The sequence below is a fragment of the Zonotrichia leucophrys genome, chromosome 5 (assembly GCF_028769735.1).
Source record: "Zonotrichia leucophrys gambelii isolate GWCS_2022_RI chromosome 5, RI_Zleu_2.0, whole genome shotgun sequence".
NCBI lineage: Eukaryota > Metazoa > Chordata > Aves > Passeriformes > Passerellidae > Zonotrichia > Zonotrichia leucophrys.
In genome coordinates this window covers 31,011,637-31,032,990 of record NC_088175.1, presented here as the reverse complement: position 1 = coordinate 31,032,990, position 21,354 = coordinate 31,011,637, and the positions used below count along the sequence as shown (strand labels likewise).

Here is a 21,354-nt window from a genome sequence, read left to right as displayed (position 1 = left end):
TTTCCCGCACGGCCCCGGCCCGCGGCAGCGGAGGGTGCTGGGGGAGTGGCGCGGCTGCGGGCCCGGTCCCGCCGGAGCCAGGGCGCTGCGGGCGGACGACCTAGCGCACGTTACCTCAGCCGTGCGGTGGCCGGGGCCGTGCCGGAGCCACCGCACCACGGCGCTGACCGGCACCTCCTCCTGCAGCAGCAGCTCCAAAACCGCCGCCATTCCCGGCCCCGCTCCCGCCGAGCACGCGCACAACCCGCGCCGGGGGTGGGCCCGCCGTGTTCCCCCTTCCCGCGGGGGCGGCGCCGAGCGGGGATTCCCGCCGGGGAGGCGGGCGGGGGCCGCGCCCCCTCCCCATGTCAACACGCGGGGCACGGGGCGCCTGCGCCGGTCCGTGCGCGTCTTTTCCTCTCATGCGCGGTATTTCCTTCCCCAGCAGGGCTCGGGGCCCGGCCTAGCGGCGGCGGCACCCGCGGGTCGGGGCGCAGGGAAGAGCAGCGGCGTCCCCCCCTCCCCGCGGTTCCTCGTCCGCCCGCCCGCCCGCCCGCCGACACCCCCGGCGGAGGATGGCCGAGGACTCCCCCAAACGGCGCAAGGCGAACTTCAACGAGGCGGAGACGGAGGTGCTGATCGAGCAGGTGCTGAAGCACGAGCAGTTGCTGTTCGCGGCGGGACCCGGCCGCGCCTCCGCGGGCCAGAAGCGGAAGGTGTGGGAGCTGATCCGGCACAAGGTGAACCCGGTGGCCGCCTGCCCCCGCGACGTGGAGGACCTGAAGAAGCGCTGGCGGGACCTGAAGCGCCGCGACCGCAGCAAGCTGTGCCGCCTTTCGCAGGGCTGCGGGCCGCCGGCGCCCCCCGCCCTCGGCCTCCTCCTGGCCCCCGAGGAGCTGCCGCCCGCCGCCGCGCCGCCCGCCCGCCGCCAGCGCCGCCCCTACGGCTCCCTGCTGCCCGCCGAGGCCGTGCCCATCGTGGGCGGCATCGACACGCTGGAGCTGCCCGGCGCCGTCGTGGGGGACATGGGTGAGTGCGGGAGCGACCCCCGCGGCGCCGCCACGGACCCTCCGCCCGCCCGGCGTCCCCCAGCGCAGCCGCGGGAGCCCCGGTGCGCGGGGAGCGGCGCTGCCCGCCCGCTGCGTGCGCGCAGGGGCCGCGGGCACCGACCTCGCAGGAAAGCGCTGGTTCGGATCCTTGGAAAGGCAAAACGTATACGCGCGCACACAGAACTGTGAGGCTTCGTGCTCTAGGTCACAGAAGTGTCTAAGAACAGCACCAAGAGTAAAAACAGCGTTTCGTAGGAGATGCTGCCCATCCATGAGGCGATAGACCCGGCCACCGATCTTCACTATTGCCGTTATTATTCTTGCAAATGGCAGCACGCAGGTCCAGCCAGTACAAAGTGCTGCGAGCACATAACTTCATACATGCCAGCGATATTGTCCTAGCATGCTGGAATATCAGGGGATTCTTGCAATCCAGTGTTTCAGCAATGCTGAGCTCTGAGCAATGATAACTGTTTATTGCATGCACGATATGGCATGAAATGAGCTTGCAGTGAACTTTGTCTCTGGGATCCTAAAGCTTGGCTTCTGTGGTAGTAAGGGAGCTGTAGTATGCAGATACATGGTTAACTGGTGAATGTGTATTTGTGGTTTTTTACCACCTCTCGAAGTAATTTGTATTCTAAAACCATCAATGATAGCATATTTTGAGAGTCTTGTTTCAAGGACTGATTTTAGTGCTTAGTGGACGTGAAAATATGTCACCACTGAGGTTATGAAGTTTCTTATGGGCTTTCCTTTGCTTTTCTTCCCTCCACCTCTTCTAGGGTTTAATGGCAGTCCTGGCCCATCTCATCAATCCAGTCTTGAGCAGATGAACCTCAAAGAAGAAATAGTAGTGAAGGTGGTGGAGCCAGAAGAAAGCTCTGGGGACATGGTAGTGGTTCCACCTAGTCAAGAACAGCTGCCTTTTCTGGGGACATCAGGTGGTGGTTCCTCTGGGAAAGTAAAAGCCAAAACAAAAGGCAGGTGCCAGGCAGACCAAAATGAAATGACTGAAGAGGACCTACTGCAGATTCAGCAGACCCAAATACAGGTGATCCAGTCTGGCTTTGACAGTGTCAACCACAATCTTCGGCTGCTGCAGCAAGGCATGCAAGATCTGAGTAACAGCATCAGCATCATGGCACATACACTTGTTGCTATCAAGAACGTCTATGTGAAAAACAACACTGGCCCAACCACACATGCCACTGCATCTACTCAGACCACAGCTGGGTACCTGAGCCCAGGATCCCCCCAGCTCTCCCCTGCTAAGGACAGAGCTAGAGCACAGGTGGCTGGAAGCAGCAGCAGAAGCAGCAGCTGCAGCTCCAGCTCCATGTCACAAGAACCAGGTCCTTCTGAGTTTCCTAGGCCCCCCCTGAGAACCATTAAGAAAGAACATCCAAATGGCTGCTACTATTTCTGCTTTGCAGATGTGTAAAAACTTGAATAGATGTAAAATGACTGTGTTGTTGGGTGCTGATGTATGTTCTGCTCCGGCCTGTGACTTCAAAGGAGCGAAGTGGACTTGCCTCCCGTGTTTTTCCCAGTGGGAAACATTTTACTATAGGTGGCATTAAACACTAATTACCAGCCTCCAGTTAACTCTGTTGCAGTTGGCTAATAAATTTCTTCTCTTTTCTTTATCCTCTTATTCTCTTAAAAAAAAAAACATTTATTTTGAGTAAGACTTTTGTCTGTATCATCCTTTGTTTAATGTCACCTTGTGAAAAATAAAAGGCATGAGAGTGGGGTAAAAAAGTACCATTATGGTTACTACCACCAGGAGCTAACTTACAGAAGTTAGTTGGTTCTTGGATTAAACAAGCCTCAGAAGCAGCTGGCTTTTTAAGTACTTCTCTTTTCTAATAGTTATGTTGGGGGTGTTTGCTTGGTTGTTGTTGTTGTTGAAGTTTCAGAAGTCTGAGCTGTGCAAGGCATCACAGAAGGAGTTTAAGATACCTGCTTATTCTAGGAATGGTTTAGCACTGAGCATTCACTGGCATTCATTAGTGTATTCCTCAGAAGGCATACAGCATTGTTCCACTTGGCTGTTGTTCATTCCTGGCTTGTCAAATGCACCCTCTCTTCAGAGACATTGTGTTTTACTGCACAAGCAGGGTAGTCTCTTTTTTTAACCAGTCACATGTTTAAAATAGAGAAATACAGAAAAATGAGGAATGGATGAGTGATGCCTGTTTCTGACATACAGGTTATATGTAGGCTGTATCTTCATCTGATTTTTTAAGAAATTGAATCAATACCACAGTGTTTGAAATACAGAGAACAAAAAGCTTTGTATTTTTTTACATGAAATGGAAGTCAGATTTGCTGTTAAATTACAGGAGGCAGGGGCTCACTTCATTCCAGGCATAGTTTAGAAAGCTTGGATTATCATTTCCTTTCTCATAACTAAGTAGCCAAAGAAGAAGAAAGATGAGGACGAGTTGGAGCGAAATGTAACTTGATGTCAACTCTGAAACAAGCAAAAATCATTTTATCTTCATGCCAAAAAGAAAAATTGCCATTTCGTATTTAGATAGGGAAAACTGTTGTCACTGGCACTATTTTGTGTTTCAGGCTTACATATTCGAGCCACTCTACTTTGCACAGTTCAGAAGTAGCAGAGGTGCAATGTTCTTGTATCTGGCAGCTGTACCAGAGGTCAAACAAAAACACTCACCTGAAATGTTGTCCAATGACTTGAAAAGTCATACAGGTGCTCTTCTTAAGCATTTATCACCAACATTTAAAAAGATTCTGCAGATAAATTTGGCCTATAGCAATGACTGGCTGCTTGTAGTGTTACAGTCAGTTTGCACAAGCATTCCTGCTGCAGAAATTTAGCAAATACAAATAACATAGAGAATCACAATGAAACTGCCCCTCTCCTAGAAGCCTATGTAATCATAGCATAAGGTATGCCACTTTTGCAGTCAGCTTTGACTGAACAGCACCGTATGAAAATGTTCATGTCCACCATTTTGGTGTACTGAATTAACTCATCCGCATTTCAGAAACCAGCCACTGCTGCCTACTAAAATGTGAAAACAGGGTAACCAGTTAGCAAGTGTTTCCCTTCAGAATCACAGATGGAGTAAAATGTGAAAAAATCTCACAAAAATAAAATGTATATGTGTACAGCACAATGTTCTTTGGGATTAATGCCTTGAAGAAGAGAAAGTTCTTTTTTCCAGGTTTCCCTTAACAAAAGAAGATAGTGTGGGTGACAGGTATTAAGAAATTGCTGAGTTTAAGAACGGCAAAGAATCCTTCTATGGATTTTTGTTTTTATGTTAAAAGCTTTTCAAATTAACTTGTTGGAAGCATTATTTCTCCTCCATCAGTACAGATGGGCTCTTTTGAGCCGGATTTTCTGTATTTTGTTTTCATGGACACAGAAGGTAATTCATGCTACCATGGTACTCCAGGTAGATTTGGAAACGCGATCTACCTGGTACTTCTGGGCAGCAGTTTGAGCTTGTCCAGGTTGCAACTGGCAGTTCTAACCTGTCTCTCTCTTGATGTTTCAATTCTTTTTGCAACTGTTAATTCTTGAATTTCACATACTTCTTGGGAGAGGTGACTTGTGTCCGCTTTCTGGTGTTCCAGTGCTGATTTACATGAGAGGCAGCTACAGTGCAAGTAGAGAAGTGCAGCAAGATCCTGGGAGCAGAAGGGGCAGATTGGATCTCCTGTATGAATGAAGACAAGCCAGGCAATGCTTGTGTGACACTGTGATGGTCAGAGAACAACCAGACCTCACATCAATGTTTCTTCTGATCTTGCTTCTTTCCCTGTGTTTCAGTTGAACTGCTAAAATATACTGGAGCCAGATCAAAGTCACTCTTCCACTTCTGACACATTCTAGATTTACATCTTTTAAATAGAGAAGGAAACTGAGCTACCTCTCATCACTACAGAGTGGGCAAAATTGTTATTCTCATCTTCAAATTAATACAGTTGGTTGCTATTTCTTTACACACCCTTTCTGTGATCACATGCACCATCCAGAAGCCATGCCATTAACTTTCTGGCTGCTCTTAACAGAAGGTGAAATAATTTTCTTGGACTGTTACTGAGTAAATGAATTCCCAGTTTGTTTCCTGTGAAGCTATCCAGGCTATTTATGTAAATGACAAGAGCTAATGACCTGGTCATGAAGCTTAATGAAAATACTGCTAATTACTTGAACAAAGGCAAAGCTGGCTTTAAATTTTCCCAAATGCATGGCATAACAGTGGTAATACTGAGAAAGGGATCCAGGGAATTTTCTCAAATTCTTCTGGACTTCCCTAAAAAACTTGTCCTGCTGTGCAAAGTGCAGACTATTTTCTGGTAGCATAAGACTAAGACATTCAGGCACAAACCACAAATATAAATTGTGATGATTTTACACTCTACTTATGCTTAATGTTACTAGAAAGATAAAAGGGTCTTGGAGGAAACTAGAGCAACTGGTAGCTTAACACTGCATTTGCCCCATAGCACTCAGATTCAGTAACAACTTCCATTCATTCATTTCTCTGCTATCTGCTGCTTAAGTTTATTATACAGAGGGAGACAAGTCCCCTCAAGAGACTGTAAAAGCTTAGTGACTACATCCAGACAGCTGATTATCCCCAAAAGAGGTCAATTATAGTGACCTCTGACTAAATAAAAAAATACAATTTTGAAGGGAAAAATGCCATCAGCAGCTGGCTTTTCAGGACCATCCTATTGTTACTAAAATTGACCTGATCTGGCTGTGCCAATCAGTTATTGTTTAGATGAACAAAAATGGAAGGGATAAGAACAAATAGGAAGTCAGGTTTTTGAGGTGGCCTATTTGGATTTTTCTGTAGTTATTAATATACAGCACACGAACCTACTAAATCAGTTAAACTTCCATTGATCCAATCATTTCAATTTGCAATATGAACATTTGATTCATGCTGTAGTAGTACCAACACACACTTGTTTTTTACTTTTTTGAAACAGAGAAAAAAAATCACTACTGAAGCACTTTATCCATTTAAATTACAGGGTTACAGTAATAAAAAACACTGAAAAATATTTCAGCTAAAGCTTTATAAGTTAATGAATCATTATACAAACACAATCAAGAACTGAAGTTTTGCATGCTGAATGAATATTTTATTTAGAACCAGTTTATAAAAATAAAATATAAAATAATTTGAAAACAAAACTTAAACATTGTACAAAGCCTTGATATGGTACAAATGAGAAAATAAATAATTACAACTTTATGTACAAATGACCATTACAAGGGCATTAACTCTTTATGCTCTTGGGTGCCTGAGCAAACTTAAATGAAAAGAATGGCTTAGAGGATTTCTAAGGAGGGGAAGAGAATTGCAATTACTGAGTAAGAGAATTTGAAGGACTCAACATTTGTCTTCCTCAATGGTAAAAAACAATCTCAGAACTACTTTCCACTTAATTTAATCACACTGCAGACTTTACTATTGAGTACTTGATTTCTTATGGGGTTTACAACATTGTATTTTTAATTAATACACAGATTTAATTCTTTGTGGTATTGCCCAGGGATTTTTAGATTAGCAGCCATTGGTTGGCCACTTCAAAAAGTCAGTACTTGTCTGAAGGCATTGCTGGTGATTTCCTTAATTTAGTAGTTTGGATGTTCATAGGAAAGCATTTGAAAATTGGCATCTGTTAACACAAGCACTGCAGCTTGAGTCTGGGCTGACTCTATAAAAAAGAAAGTTAAAAGCTGGGGAAGAATTTTCAATCTTGCTTCCTAGCCAATGAAAGTAAAGAGGATGCAGAGAAGGCTGCTTGGGAACAAATCCAGATCTCCAGTCAGAAGAAAAATATGTGAAATTGTCAAAAAAATCCTACTTCACTTTGCATCAAACCTTTATGACCATGCCTGCCATGCAGCAGATACTGGTTTAAAAGGATTTGAAGCCAGACAGACAAAATTAATTACAATGCATCTTTTGGAGCAAGTTGTTCTGCTGTTACCATAGGCCCTTTACATAAAAGGTCAAAGATCAAGTGATCTCAAAACAAACATCAAATTAATTCCAGCTGAATTCCCACAGACACTTGTGGATGATGGGGGCCTCACATGAGTAGCCCACTTGGGACACTGTTTTAAAAGAAACCACATTGTACTCTTGGCCAAAGCTGGCTCTCAACAGTAATTCTGACAGAAAAGGAGAGATCCAGAGGCATGTCATGTCATGTAATAATAATAACAACAATAAGAAAATTAGTACTTTCCAATTTAAAATACAGCAACAGCAAATTTGATATTCATAGAGTGAGTTTATCTTTTCAGTTCCTAATCAGGGGAAAGAGCCTCAACAAAACAGGACCCTATACTGATTTTAATGAAGTTGCACCTGCACAAGAACAGCAAGAACTCCCACGGGTCCAAGCTCTTAATGTAGAGGAGAAACAGGAGCATAGCATTTGGACTTGTCATTATCATTGTTGAGAGAGAATGTGTTATCATCAATGGAGAGTAAAATCAGCCCAACTTGTTCAAACCTGGATGGCAAGAGTCATTGCAAAGTTAATACATCAGTCTTTGAAACAATGGACTCCTGTACATTTTTCCTTAAAAAACCCAACCAAACAAAACCCCCTCCTTAAAGATATATATTTAAAAGCCTGATTATTTAAACCATATGAAAATGAGTGATAAAATCTTTTTGGCATTTGACAATATCATAGGATAATTCCTGATAATTATTATATAATCCAAGCTGATTTTATATAATTTCTCTTTCACAAATATTATGTGTAGGGAAAAGGAACACTGGCTTCAAGCAGACAGGTGAGGTATTCTTATGTGATGTGCATGTTATGCAATTTGATTAGCTAAAAAATGTATGACCTATGCCTGTGTATTGCATATAGTCAAAACACTGAACCTCACTTCTTTTACCAGCATTTCTGGTAACCAAAAATGGTACTAATTACAACCGAAGACATTTGAGCCAAAAGCAAAACAGCAAACAAACCCAATCAGTTGTTCACTGCCTACTTGATTAGCTAAAAGAAGTTGAATAAAAATATTATGTCCTGTTCTATAAATTTCAGAAAGAGGAATCATAGAACCATCAAGGTTGGAAAACACTGCCAAGATCCAAATTCAACTGCTAACCTAGCACTGCCATGTTCACCATCCAACGAGCAGCCAAAGTTTTCACCAGCTGAAGAGAGGACTCATGGATAAAAGTCAAGGCCTTTATCCAGCTAAGTGTTCTCTGACCATTCCTAGAAGTGGAAAAGGATACAGAGAATGCACCACAGGAAGCTTAGTGTTAACCTAAGCAGACCCTGACTCACTGAGAATGACAAGACAGACATGGCTGTTGTCCCCTCACAGCATCAGTCCTGCATGAAAAAAATTCATGTATTATAGGCCTGTCATGAGAAAGAGTTTGACTTTGAGCTTTCTTTTTTTCTCCTATTCATTTCCAGAAGACTAATCTCTAATTTAAGATATATATAAAAACTGGAGGCACATATAATTCATTTTCCATTAGACCCTTTTAAGAAGTTGGAATAATTACATTCTTCTTACCAGAATTTGTGCCTCTAAGTGTTCCATAAAAATGTACAATTCATTACAGAAAAAATCTGTTTACAGGAAAAAGACTGTACTGTAAATCTGGCTTTATCTACATTCTCATCAAAGAGAAAAAGAAAAAAAAATTAGAAGCATTACAGTCAACCATTGCATAAGTATTACTGCAATAAGAAGGACTTACAGGAGTTTTACCCAAGTAGGACTATAGGATGAGACCTTGTAATATGAAAAAGACACAAAATCAGAATTAGGGCATAGGGACATTGCAGTAGATGAAAAGGAGACCAGAGTAAATCAAAGCAAAACAGGCCTTGGCTCACTCCGGCAAATGAATTCCAGTGAACAGGATGGAATAGCTGAGACTCTTCCTATCTATATGTATATACACACATATGTACGTATGTATGTATATATTTCTATATAATATACAGTATCTATATAAGTGTATATGAAGATACACTTAGGTACAAATGTGTATTTATATATATATATAAAATCAAAATTGTGTGTTTTCCCAGCAATAGTTATTACCATAATACTACAAATTGTAGATGATAGAGCTCCAGCAAGTCTTTTTCAGATGAAAAATATTTCAAGCTATTTTTAAATATATAGGACCAAATCCTTTGTTATACATCAAGACTGTTTAGTGAGGTATGCAAGAAAGCTTGATCTCAAACATGCAGACTTCAAGGTAAGAATATGTCCAGATTTCCCAAGACAGGATGTGGCTGGTGGCTGTAATGAATGCCTTGTGTCACTCTGCAGGGCTTTGCCTCCTGTATAATTACATATAACTAGCAGTTAAGACCTCATCTTGCTCCTGCCTTTGAGCAGTGACATTTTCTACGCTTATTGATCCTGCTCAAGCAGTAGATAGGTGCGTAGCATCATACAACTTGCCAACGTTGCTCTACCGTATCACACTTTCTATTACTCTAACAGGGTTTTACCTAAGTAGTAATTGGCATTTGTAATTAATAAAGAGGTTAATTAATATTGATTTGTGAGATTGTAACTTAGATCGATTTTACCATGCATTATTGTAGCACAAAAGTCTGTGTGAAATGTTTGGTGATTTCAAGTTCTATTTTAGTTTAAAGGCTTCATGCCTCAGTTTCTCTAAAAAATGCTCCAAAGTGCTGGCCACAACACAGAATACACCATAAAGAGGAAATGAGCATGCAGCATCTGCACCTGCTACATGTCATGGCCCCATTGCACTGCTCACCAAAGAAAGGGAGAAGACAAAGCAACAGCTCCTTGAATTTTATTATTTCCCAGCTAATATTCCTAAATGAACTGCTGTGTGCTATGCAGAGTAACGGCAGCCATTTTGTACAATGGAGAAAAATCTTCCCCGTCCCTGAAAATGTGTTGCAGATAACCTGCCATAAACTATTCACACACACTCTGCACAAGGGTCACACACATGTACATTGGTGGTTTTCTGCAGAGCCATATCCACATTCAAATACTGAGGCTTACAGAGTCCTTAATGATTATATAGGCCCTCTAGAAATATTAAGCTAACATTAATGTATGAGTTAATCAATTGACCATTACTTAATAACATTAACTGATTGCTATGTTAGACTACAGTAAGCATTTCTGTAAACTTTTGGGAGAAGGGTATCAAGCAACAAAAAACTCAAGAAGAGCAGCTAGTTCAAGCTAAGTTATTCACAATTGCTCCTCCATTCACATCTTCTTATTTTCTCCTTAGATCCTGTTAAATCTACAGCAAAAAAAGCAACTGGGGGTATACAGTCCTTCTACCTTTTCCTCACCAAAAGAAGCCTGTGTCACCAATAATGACTGATTTCTCTTTTTTTTTTTTGGCATAGTTTACTATTTTTACATTGGCAAGTAGTTCAAGTACGAGTGAATTTCTACAGCATTGGTTTATTTTACATAGTAATGTCTAACAATGGACAAGCCTGTACTTTGAAGACAACGTAACAGAGGTGTTCTGTGCTTTCTCACCTGTAAAGCAGTTACCATTTCTGGATCCTGTTACACTAGAGAGAAAATATAAACACCTCAACTTCAGCATTTTCAGGCAAGGATGCATAAAGTTAGCACTTATGAAAACTGACAATGTAACATAGGAATAAACTTACATGATGATAATAAATGCTTTCAGAAATAAGGAAAAATAATCATATGCTGCCACGCCACCTTAACAAATCATTCCAGCAAGCGCCCAGGACAAAAACATCACAATGTGACCAAATTCTTTTTTATAGTATACCATAAGGAAACATGTAGAAAACAGGAAGGAAAAGATGGAATTTTTTGTTGTCACATTCAACCATTAGGTATTCATAGACTGTCACTGTTCCTAAATGACAAGTATTCACAATTTAGAACTCACATAATGAAATAAAAATGATCAAGACCTATTTGTAATAAAAAATAAAAACACCTTTTGAGTCTTTGTTCTTGTTCCATATGCAAATGTGCACATGAAATTAGAAATAAAAAATAAAAACAACAAAGCTGCAACACAAAACATTGGCTGGTTGAGAAATCAGCAGTCCTTCAATTTTGTACCAAGGTATAAAGGCTATTAGAATTTGTGCATTCCAGATTTTTTTGGCAGGGGTGCAGGGGAGAATAGAAGAGGTAAGTATACAAGAGCTAACAGAAAGGGAACTGTACTATTTGTGGTCCATAAATTACAAATGAAAAATGAGAAAGAATGAGTTTATATAAGCATATACATATATGTATATATAAATATTTATATTATATAATTTACCATGAGGACATGCAATTATTGGTATAGCACCTATTATACATTATAATACAAAGGAATAGGACTTTGCAATGGTACAGTTTCTTCAGAAAAAGCAGGTATACCCTACCTATTGCATTCATCTGTAGTGCTTGAAACCTGAATGAAATTAAGGTTCCACACTGTGCTACATTACATATGGGAAAAAATATACATAATAAGAAAAGGAAAAAATCAACATAGTCTGACAAAGCAAGTGAAATTCAGTGCAGCTCTAGGGCAGCTTTAATGCAGCATTAGAATGTGTTAGCTCAGAGACAAAATATTCCCTTTTAAATCCAAAAATATTCATTTGGCAGAGGTTAAATAAAAAAACACAGATGCTGGCTGGAGAGGCATATGACTACAGCAAGCAGATCAGTAATTGACAAGTGTCCTATGCATCCAGAGTCCCCACAACAGGAATCATTAGGGAGGAGAGCTGGCTGCATCTTTCTCAGGCTTGTGTTCTTGTCTGTCCCTACTCTGACCCACTATGCTTTTCTGAACACAGCAAAAGGTGCCACACCTTTCATTCCCTACAGGGTTCCTGCAGAGCACAAGATATTACTGAGTAACTACCTAATAAAACTGGAGGAACTAAACACCATGGACTTTACTGAGAGTCAACAAAGCTGCTCTATCAAAAACACATTTGGGAAACTGAATTACAATAATCCAATCTGAAAATATCTCAGATTTCTTTCCGTATATTTGTCTTTAATGATTAATATTCTTATCCAGATTTTCTAAGGGTGTTAAGTGTACTTCCATCACCCCTAACCTATCACGTTCATAAAGTAGGCAATTTCCTCATCTCTGTTTCATCTTTCATAATTTTAAAAAACAAATGACCAAAAACCCAAAACTTGATTGGTAATCATCTCTGCATTGCAAGATCTGTGGTTTAAGTGATCCATAAATAATGGAAAATAAAAGTCAGCAATAACAAAGGTTCTTTTTTCATTTGAATTAAGGGGGTCAAGAAAGGTTGTTATTTTCTAACTTATATTGCATTTTCCTGTAAATCTACAACATACAGTGAAGGGCATACATCTACTCCTTTCTCTCATTTCCTAGGAGAGAATGCTTTTCCAAATCCTATCAAATGTGGTTTGAAAAACCCCACTATGACTCCCAAAAAACTGTATGATATAGAACTGAGAATTAGCTTCTTGGATCCTAATTACTGCTAAGAAAATCTCTAAATAATATTGGTACAAAAACATCTTGTCAAATATTGATTTTTTAAATTTCATCAGTGTCAAGAAGGGGTAAGGTATATGATACTAAGGTAAGAAATCTGTGCCATAATAGGGGACAAAATAAGCACTCAGTGACTCAGAGGTGAGTGCAGCTCAAAATGGAAGAAATTTATAAGGCAGAAATATCATCTTCTAAAGTGTGTGCTTTTTTAAAACTGCAAAGAAATGCTTGAGCAGTACTTATCTCCCAAGTAGTGACATCATTTTTGGAATGCCTGTTTCAGGCTTTCTTACATACCCCTCGAGTACGCAAGGCGTTAAATGTTTAGGCCAAATCTTCTAACTAGGGAAACTAAACAGATCAAGATTAATACCATTTTAAAACACTCACCTTCAAGATACTTTTTCACTCTAAACACATTGCACCTCTTTGACTACCCAGCCATTCTTACCCTGGCTTCTACTTCCCATTTTGTGGATCTGCTTGCTGCCTGCTCTAAGGCAAAGCCTGGCCGCTTATTTACATAAAATGCTTTCTCATGAATAGTTTACAATGGCTACTTTCTTTAAAATGTGCAGATTCAACACCTTTTTTTAATATACTTTTTTTTGATTTTTTTTTAAATACACAGTACACAGACACAACATGCATCAGATTTAGGAGGAGATTTTATACCTGTCAAGACTCAGTTCCTATCTGCTAAGCTTAGTAGTTGATTTGCTCTTTCCTGTGGAAGTCTTAGTGTTTGGGGAATGGTGGAAAGAACTGCCAGATCCTTTCAGACCATTCTTGCTCGTTTTGTTGCAGCAGTGCTCTTGTTGGCAGGACCTCCTAGAAGATGAAGAGCCTGAATGGCTAGGAGGTGATTTACTCCTCCCAAAATGTGGGGATGAACTCCTCTGATCATGATGGGATCTCCCAGCCCGGGACGGAGAAGAACTGGCAGTACGGGGTAAAGAAGAGCTCCTAGGGGAGGCACTGGGACTGCGGCGGGGGATGACAGGGCTCTTGGGTGGCGTTTTTGGACTATGAGGAGATCCTGGACTCTTACACTGGGTAGAACTCCTTGGTCTTTGAGATCCATTCTGCAGGATTTGAGCCAGACGAGAGATAAGATCTGAGTCCGAGCTGCTACTGCCTAGGACTCTGTATCTGCGCAACCTTGAGAAGAAACGAAGAAAGATTATTTCTTTTTCCATCTATTCACTAAAATTCAAATAGAAACTCCATATCACTAGAAACTAAGGAGGCGGTTGCATTGCTGAACAGACATGTGGACCTCAACTTTCCTGTTAGGTAGAGGTATTTGGATCTAGGCTTTGGCTTCTGTGTTGTTCAGCTCAACATAGTATTTATATTTATATAAACTCACTCCCACAAATAGCCTCAGTGTTTACAGGATAACAGGAATTTCCTGGTGGTGTTGGAAGAAGTGCACTGAAGAGCAGTGCTTATTGCCATTTCAGAGGGGTACATCCATTCCTGCACGCCATCAGTGCACTCCCATACACTTAAGGGATGGCAAGGCCCACTGTAGCTTCCTTGAAAGGATTTTGCACTACTGTATCAAAATTATCCTTATCTAGGGAATGTAGACAGAAAAACCTAAGTTGTGGTTGTCTGCATATAGACGTGGCAAATGGGAGGTATTCTAAAATTCACTCTGCCCTACTTTAATTAGTTGGTTTACTTAGACATGATCTAAGCATTAATTGACTTAATGGTGATGGCTGGAATCTCCAAATATTTACAATGTCTACATTAAGAACAGATTAATTTTCAAGGGAGCTGAATACAAGAGCTCCTAAAAATTTCTATGGGTTTTTAAATAACCAGCAGTTCTGGAAAAGGAACCCCACTTAAACAAAATGTGTAAAAATTTAGTTATAGATTGTCACGTTTCAAAAAATTGAATGCACATTTATCAATGTATTAGTTTTAACAGTGAACCAGGCTCATTTTGTGTATCAGCTTCTCCTCATTCATTCTCCAACATTATAAGGTTCCTCAGCGAACTGAAGCCCAGCATTTGTTTTTCAACTGGTTGGAGGGTGGAACTTCTACAGCATTACATCCTGCACAGTAACTGCAGTCTAGCTCCTGAAAATCTATTTCAACCTGAAAATCTATTTCTATTTTCTCTGCATTACCTAGCTTCTACCCCAGGTCTAGTAGGCGGTTTTCCTGGTGGTGGCCGAGGAAAGAACTGAGCTGAACTTGAACTGGTAACTTGATCAGAGGTTGCCCAAGACACTGGTCTTGGAATCTTGCTTTTTCTGGACTGAGGGCTGCTTGGAGATAGAGAGCTATCTTCATTCTGCTTGCTGAAATGAGAGTCCAATGTCAATTTAGAAAACGAAGCTAAGACATCATCCTCAGAAAACGGTACTGGAGCAGCAGCCATTTTTTCCTCCAGTGACTTATCAGAGGCACTTGAGAGGTCACCAAGGAAAGATTTGAGCTGTTTCTTTTCCATAAGTAATTTGACCAAGTCTGTCTGATGGGCCTTTTTTAGAAGAAGCTTTTCCTTTGCAGAAACAGAAGAGGAATCTGACATTGAGTCTATCTCTTGTGCTAAAACTGGGATTCGACTCTGCCTGAATACAAAAGAAGATTTAACGGAGTCCTTCTTAGATCTATAAGAATTCTCATTTTCTGAAATGCAATGGAATAACTCTCCATTTCTGGGAGCATTTTTCTCTTTTTTATTCTCCTGCTGCAAAATAGTAGTAAGGGCCACTTGGTGGCATTTCAGGTCTTGGCTATGGACTTCCTCCTTATCAGAATGAAAACCATTTTCCTGAATGGTTGCTATTTTGCTTCCCTGTCTATTAACATGTGCGTTATTAAGTCTTGAGGGAGACAATTCTGATGTTTTAGGTGCTATTGACTTCAGAACCTCATCTTGATTTGGCACCAAACAGATAGGCCTTGACTTTGATTCTTGAGCTGCTTCAGTATTTGTTAGAGGTTCCTCCTCTGCAGATTTTGAGTTTCCTGGCAAAGAAGAATTCTGTTCTTTGCTAAGCATTTCAATGGCATCCTCAGAAACCAGTGGGAGCCCTTCTTCCTCAGCCTCCTCCACAGGAATATTTCCAAGCTCTTTCTCTTCCTGTATCCCATTGTGTTCAGGTAGGTCCTTTTGGTCACAATCCAGGACAGATTCTTTGACAAGTCCTCCCCTGTCAAGCACCTCTTGGTTAATATTAAGTACCAAATCTGGTCTGTTCGCACTAGCTGGAAGTGCATCCTCTGTCCCAGCCAAACCTGGCAAACTTTCCTTTGGAGAGGAAAGTTCCATGGTATGTTCCACAGATTGACCATCCTGCTCTCTTCTCTCCAGCTGGTGGCCATAGTGAAAGCTCTCTGAAGCAGACTGTGTGGATGCCACTGAAGGTCTGGGTATTGTTATCTGCATTGGAAAATTAAAGAAAAAGGTGAGAAACTCAGGAATGTTATACAAGTAACATCCTTTAAATAGCAGCTTTGGTTCCACATCTTCAACATACATCATATAATGATTCCTATGAATCACAATGTTCAAACAATACCTAACTTCATAGCGTACATGTAGATAATCCGGAAAAAAAAAATCTATCCTCTCAAGATAGAAATATGTATCAGGTAAAAAAAACATGTCAGTGAAAAATGTTGCAGTTAGCAAGTATAACCCCCCGGGAATGAGATCCTAACAGGCAGTTTTTGGTGTTTTTTATTTAATCTTAGTTTGAATACTCCTAGAATAAGTTGTATATAAATGTAAAATTTTTAACAAGTACACAGCAATATTTTTAGACAAATGCAGAAGACAAAGAACACAGTGACATTTAGATTCATAAATTCCATGCTCTTAATATATTTTTGTCTGGAAAAAGAGCTTTTCTCTGTATCCTGCATTAGTTATAGCTTTTCCTACTGAAGCCTATGCCCCATTTTAACTAGATAACCTGGTTAGGATATCTCCTTACCTACGGTGATTAAGACATTCAAAAAGTAAATACTTACATCTCTAAATCCCTTAACAGGTCTGATCCAATAGATACACATAAAGCACTCCTAACACCTGTATATATCATTAAGTCAGATACTCTTTGAAAAACAGTTGGTTATGATGAGTGCTGTCTTTGGCACACAGCATAATTGTTAGAGTATGTGTCCAGGAAATGGGAAACCTGCATTCATATCTCTCCCTACTTGATGGGTATAGACCCACTTCCTCTAGTTCCCATCAAAAGGGGAAAAAACCCAAGTGGAGTTGTTTCTCACCTTCCCCATTGAAGACAGGCAAATATACAGACAAAAATGCAAGAATCATGAGGTGAGAGGGTGAGAGAACACATACACAAGAGAGAGCACATACACAAGTTTTGTCTCTGGAGACATGGGAGGAATGCACTCTCACATGAAGAGGAGTCCAGCATTCTGGCTTATAGATATTGGTTCGAGTAAGTTGGTCTAAACAGCAAAAAAAAAATTAAAAATCAAGGGGATACCATTCCATCTTTTTCGACATGGACAGAGAGTTCAGCTCTGTGTCTCTTTCTATTCTATAGCTTCATGAATCTGACACAATCTGTACTCAACAGAAAGTGGAAACTGGAGTCTGAGTTTGGCTAAAAACACTTTCTTGATTCACTACTGGTAGAAAAGAAACCAAATGGAGCATTGCTAGCATTCTGCTATGTTATAATACAGATTTTACTTGATTTTGTTAAAGAAATTGTACACAGTGCTGAGCTTACTAGGCTTGTGCAAGAAGCCTAGAACATTGGTATTACTGGCAGTAGAAACCAAATGAAACAAAAAAATAATCACACAGAGACCTGCAGTAAGAGTCTATTTTTTGTTTCCTTTATAATTTGTTTTCAAGTTTGGGCCAATACAGTCCTCCATGTTTGCTGAATTAAAATGGTACGTTGAGCAAAAATCTGAGGTTACTTAGTTTGGGAAAAACAGTCCTACTCATCTCCTCTTACTCTTAGTCCAGGTTCTTTCATCTGAAAGAAACACTATTTCCCTTTTGAGTTAGTGAAATGTTTCTTAGTGCAAAAGACTTCTTTTGAGAGAATCCAAGACCATCAGTTCAGCTACAGAAAGAACAGAGGAAATAGAATTGTCTTTAAAGGCACCTTTCTATGATTAGATCATTTAGTGCCTTAATCTTGAATATTAAAAAACAGTTTAGAGAGAACTCTGCACAGAAAAGAAAAAAGAAAAAACTGGAGGAGAAAAAAAAATAAAAACAAAAAGATCTATGAAACAGGGGAGCTGTCCCATAGGTTTTCATCCAGACATAGGAATTTGCCTGAAGACAACACTGCTCAAGGTAGCCTATATTGAAGGACTTGCTTTCATACAACAGAGGGACTTATTTCGGCCTGTCAGACAAAAATCATCAGCTTGCTTAAAAATTCTGATCTACAACCTGGGTAAAAGTGAGTTCAGAAAATTTTAATGCAATATTATCCTTGGAAGAGGAGGTTCAAATTTTGGAGAGCTCACTTGGGCATTTGATGTCCACTGAGCTCTGTCTTGTTTCAATAGTTTGTTTCAGTACCTTGTTCTCCAGGGCTGCAGATGCATCTCAAAAATAAGCATGTGTAAATATTTCCTTTTTCAAACTTTTCACTGGGTGAGCTAATCCAGTTGCCAATCCAAATAATTTAGGATTAAAACACCAGAGTTATCTTCCACATATCTGAAGGATAACTTCCCTCAGAACAGAATGATCGGGGTGTCCTCTCAACTTACAGAGATGAGACAACCTTATGCATTTGCTTTCAGAAGGGTATTTATTTGATATATTTCAAGAAGAACTGCAACTGCATTTAAATCCTCCTTTGCAAAAATACATTTACATTAAAACTCTCTTTTCCTTGTGAAACCTCTTTCATGTGTCAATTCTTTGCTAGAAGAAAGCAGCTCTGATATGAAGGTAATTTACATTTTTCAATAGACTTCATATCCTTTGCCACATGTGGAGAGAGAATTTTCTAGTCTTTCCACCATATCTTGGCCATAGAGATTTAACCCTTACATTCAAGAAAGAGGAGATTAGGCTTGTTGAACCACCTACAATCAAATAGGCAGGAGCTATTTGTGAAAAAGAAACATTGAACAAATGGAGAAAAGAAAAGGATACTGGATGACTAATTATCAATTAAAAATCTGGTACTACTAAATAATTCAAACTTTCAGAAAAGGCTTTTTGAACACATATATCACTTTCTTGATTTTTATTCACTAACAAACAAAAATTTGTTTTCTCACATGGTCAATAAACCTCTTCTTGGTCTTCTCAAAGTACAAGAACTAGATCCCTGTTGGACTTGACACTTCACATATGTGTTCAAGAAATTTAAATGGGCAGTCATAAACTTCATATTTTTATTTCTTGTGCCGCTAAATACACTCTTATCCTATGAGATTTTTGCGGTTAATTATGCCAATTATGTAAAACACCGAACCTGAGGAACAAAGATTACAATTCATCTAAGTGAAATATGGGGAATACAACTTAAAATCCTACCTTTCACCTCAACATGATAACTAGTTTAAAACACTGATTTTGCAACTCCCACACTTCAACAGGAGTTATGTGACACAACAGATCACTAAAAATGGCTGAGACAATATATGGAACAATTAATTCAAGGTTCTCCTTTAACTCCAAAATATTCCAATTAAATTACTGCTACCATAGTCTTGAATCTTTTGGCCTTCCCTAAATAATTTCTTAATTCCTGTTTTCTCAAATTCACACTTGAACCAAGATGAGAAATTACCCTGCATTTCTTCAGGAAATTTTACGAGAGTGAGTGGGATGTCAAGAAGGAATAAGAACAAAACAACAACATAAACATCCTCCATGGCATCTGATAAACTTTCCTCCTTTTAAACCATTGACAGGCTGCAATAGTAAGCAATATGCTTGCATGAATGCCTCTGTGTACATATACAGCTAATTGTAGAGGAATGAAACACTCATTTAGCAATTTTGCAGAGCTAAACTCAAAGACATAAAGGTGTGAATATGGATCATTTTATAATATCAGCAATAGCTTCTTCATTCCACTCATGATGTCTGATACTTCTGAATGTCAAGGGCTGTCAGGACTTTGGGCCTCTTAGAGACGTGGTGTGTAGCTCTGTTTCCTGCTAAACCTTTCATTATTTGGAGTTTTTCATATTAATACACCATCATCATTATATTACTGGACATTCTGAAGACACTTCACCTAATCAGTTTACTCTTCAGAACATCTTTGCTACCTTTGTAAACCGTGAAGCTTTTGTATCCAGGAGAATAAATCCCCCACATCTTTTCTCTTTTCCCTGCTTCTTTTTCACCTATGGTTAGCTCTACAGCCAGTAGGAACAAAAATAATATTAGTACAAGTCTGGAAGTGCAACTCTGATTTGCAAGACCAAAAATTCTCCCTAAATCTTTCCAGTTCACCAGCTTCCTCTTACTTCATGAGCTTTTCTTTACTTACATTACTTACTTTCTATTTCTTCACACAATATTATGCCTCTGCAAAGAAATTTGAATCGCAGATTGTATGAAAAAGCCAAAGTTATATAATGCACTGTCCTGTAATTTACTGCCAGTGCCATTCTCACACTGCTACACCTCACATCTTGGGAGACAGCTCACAGCTACCTGTTCAGGACAGACCCACCTCCCAAAATCCTCCCTATCTACCACTGTCACTCCTACTGACTTTCTAGAATGTGGTCATTGTATCCCTTACATTCCATTCCCAGATTAAGCTCACAGCAGGGAAGTTAAAGATAATTATTTATATGTTTACTAAAGTATATTGACTGTTTCTACAAATAGACTAATATGGGGATAAACAGGATAAACATATGGCTTTAATTCAGTGTGTTGTGGAACACTAGACTAAATTTTGATACTGAATCCTTATCAATAGTCCCGTATATATAGTACTGCAAGCATTGCAGGCATTTGTAGGAACTGCTGGGCCTCAGGACACCATCATTTTTTAGTAAAAACTCACATGTGGCAGGCCCTAATCCTAGACTAAAGAGAAGTGAAGTATTAAGAGGCACATGTTGCTCTCCACAGCTCTTCAGATACATTATTTCTTCTATAATGTTAATTTGGCCATTGATTTACACGGAGGTTGTGAGAAATGGGAAGAGGATGGAATAAACGCAGAGCTATAAATGGACAACTGTGTTTTCAAATTGTGTAATGTGATAGGTAGCTTTTGAGGATAAAGAACATAGAGATCTGTGTGTACAGTCTTTCTCTAAGGCTTATTAGCCATGGTTTAACTTTTGAATTCTTTATAGAGCTTCACTTTTCAGTTATTCCTAGCCCACTTATCAGACAAAATTAGACTTTTTTTTTTTTGTTCTAACATAAAGCTATATCCTATACAGGGCAAATACTGATTGCTCTAAAAATAGTAATTTGATTCCTTTTAGAGAATGACCATGACTGTTAAAAAGTGACTAATTAATTTGGTAACATGACTAAAACAGGTACTCATTCAATTTGAAACTACTTCTATATATTGCATAAACCAATTGAAGAACATTCTTGGAATTTACTGCTGAAATGGAAAGCAGAAGCACTTATAGACTATTATTTCATAACACACACATAATACTCCTGTGATACTGCTATTAAAATGATCAGTATTGTAGTATTTTTCTTGAGTTCCAAAGAAATGGTTCTTTTTAAAGAAAGCATTGATTTGCCTCAATGCACAGTTCAGAGGTGTGAATTTTTTTCC

General features: G+C 39.8%; 3 protein-coding genes across 6 annotated transcripts in view; 1 reads left to right on the top strand and 2 right to left on the bottom strand.

Annotated features, from left to right (window-relative positions):
* CDAN1 (codanin 1) overlaps nt 1-416 on the bottom strand; it is a 32,025-nt gene extending 31,609 nt beyond the window's left edge. For both annotated transcript variants that reach the window (XR_010440411.1, XM_064713865.1), the window contains exon 1: nt 115-416. Coding sequence is in view for 1 of the 2 variants with exons in the window: in XM_064713865.1 (XP_064569935.1) it covers nt 115-210 (96 nt within the window). In the remaining variant the exon portion in view is untranslated. The remainder of the gene's footprint in view (nt 1-114) is intronic.
* On the top strand, nt 416-4,174 carry LOC135448175 (uncharacterized). The gene is made up of 2 exons (XM_064713866.1): nt 416-1,008; nt 1,814-4,174. Exons 1-2 carry the CDS (start codon nt 555-557, stop codon nt 2,470-2,472), a joined length of 1,113 nt encoding a protein of 370 aa, XP_064569936.1. The 5' UTR covers nt 416-554; the 3' UTR covers nt 2,473-4,174.
* A 1,922-nt stretch (nt 4,175-6,096) lies between these two features.
* The window catches only part of TTBK2 (tau tubulin kinase 2), an 81,937-nt gene continuing 66,679 nt past the window's right edge, over nt 6,097-21,354 (bottom strand). For 2 of the 3 annotated variants that reach the window (XM_064713863.1, XM_064713862.1), the window contains 2 exons: nt 14,737-15,998; nt 6,097-13,747 (listed from right to left, as the gene is read on the bottom strand). In XM_064713863.1, the coding sequence (XP_064569933.1) occupies nt 13,279-13,747; nt 14,737-15,998 (1,731 nt within the window). In that variant the 3' untranslated portion in view covers nt 6,097-13,278. The remainder of the gene's footprint in view (nt 13,748-14,736; nt 15,999-21,354) is intronic. The other variant, XM_064713864.1, reaches the window with a different exon arrangement.

Excerpts from the sequence above, each read along its gene's own strand:
- LOC135448175 (XM_064713866.1), top strand. The coding sequence starts at position 555 with ATGGCCGAGGACTCCCCCAAACGGCGCAAGGCGAACTTCAACGAGGCG. Across the intron at positions 1,009-1,813 it reads CGCCGTCGTGGGGGACATGG|GGTTTAATGGCAGTCCTGGC; the intron begins GTGAGTGCGGGA and ends CACCTCTTCTAG.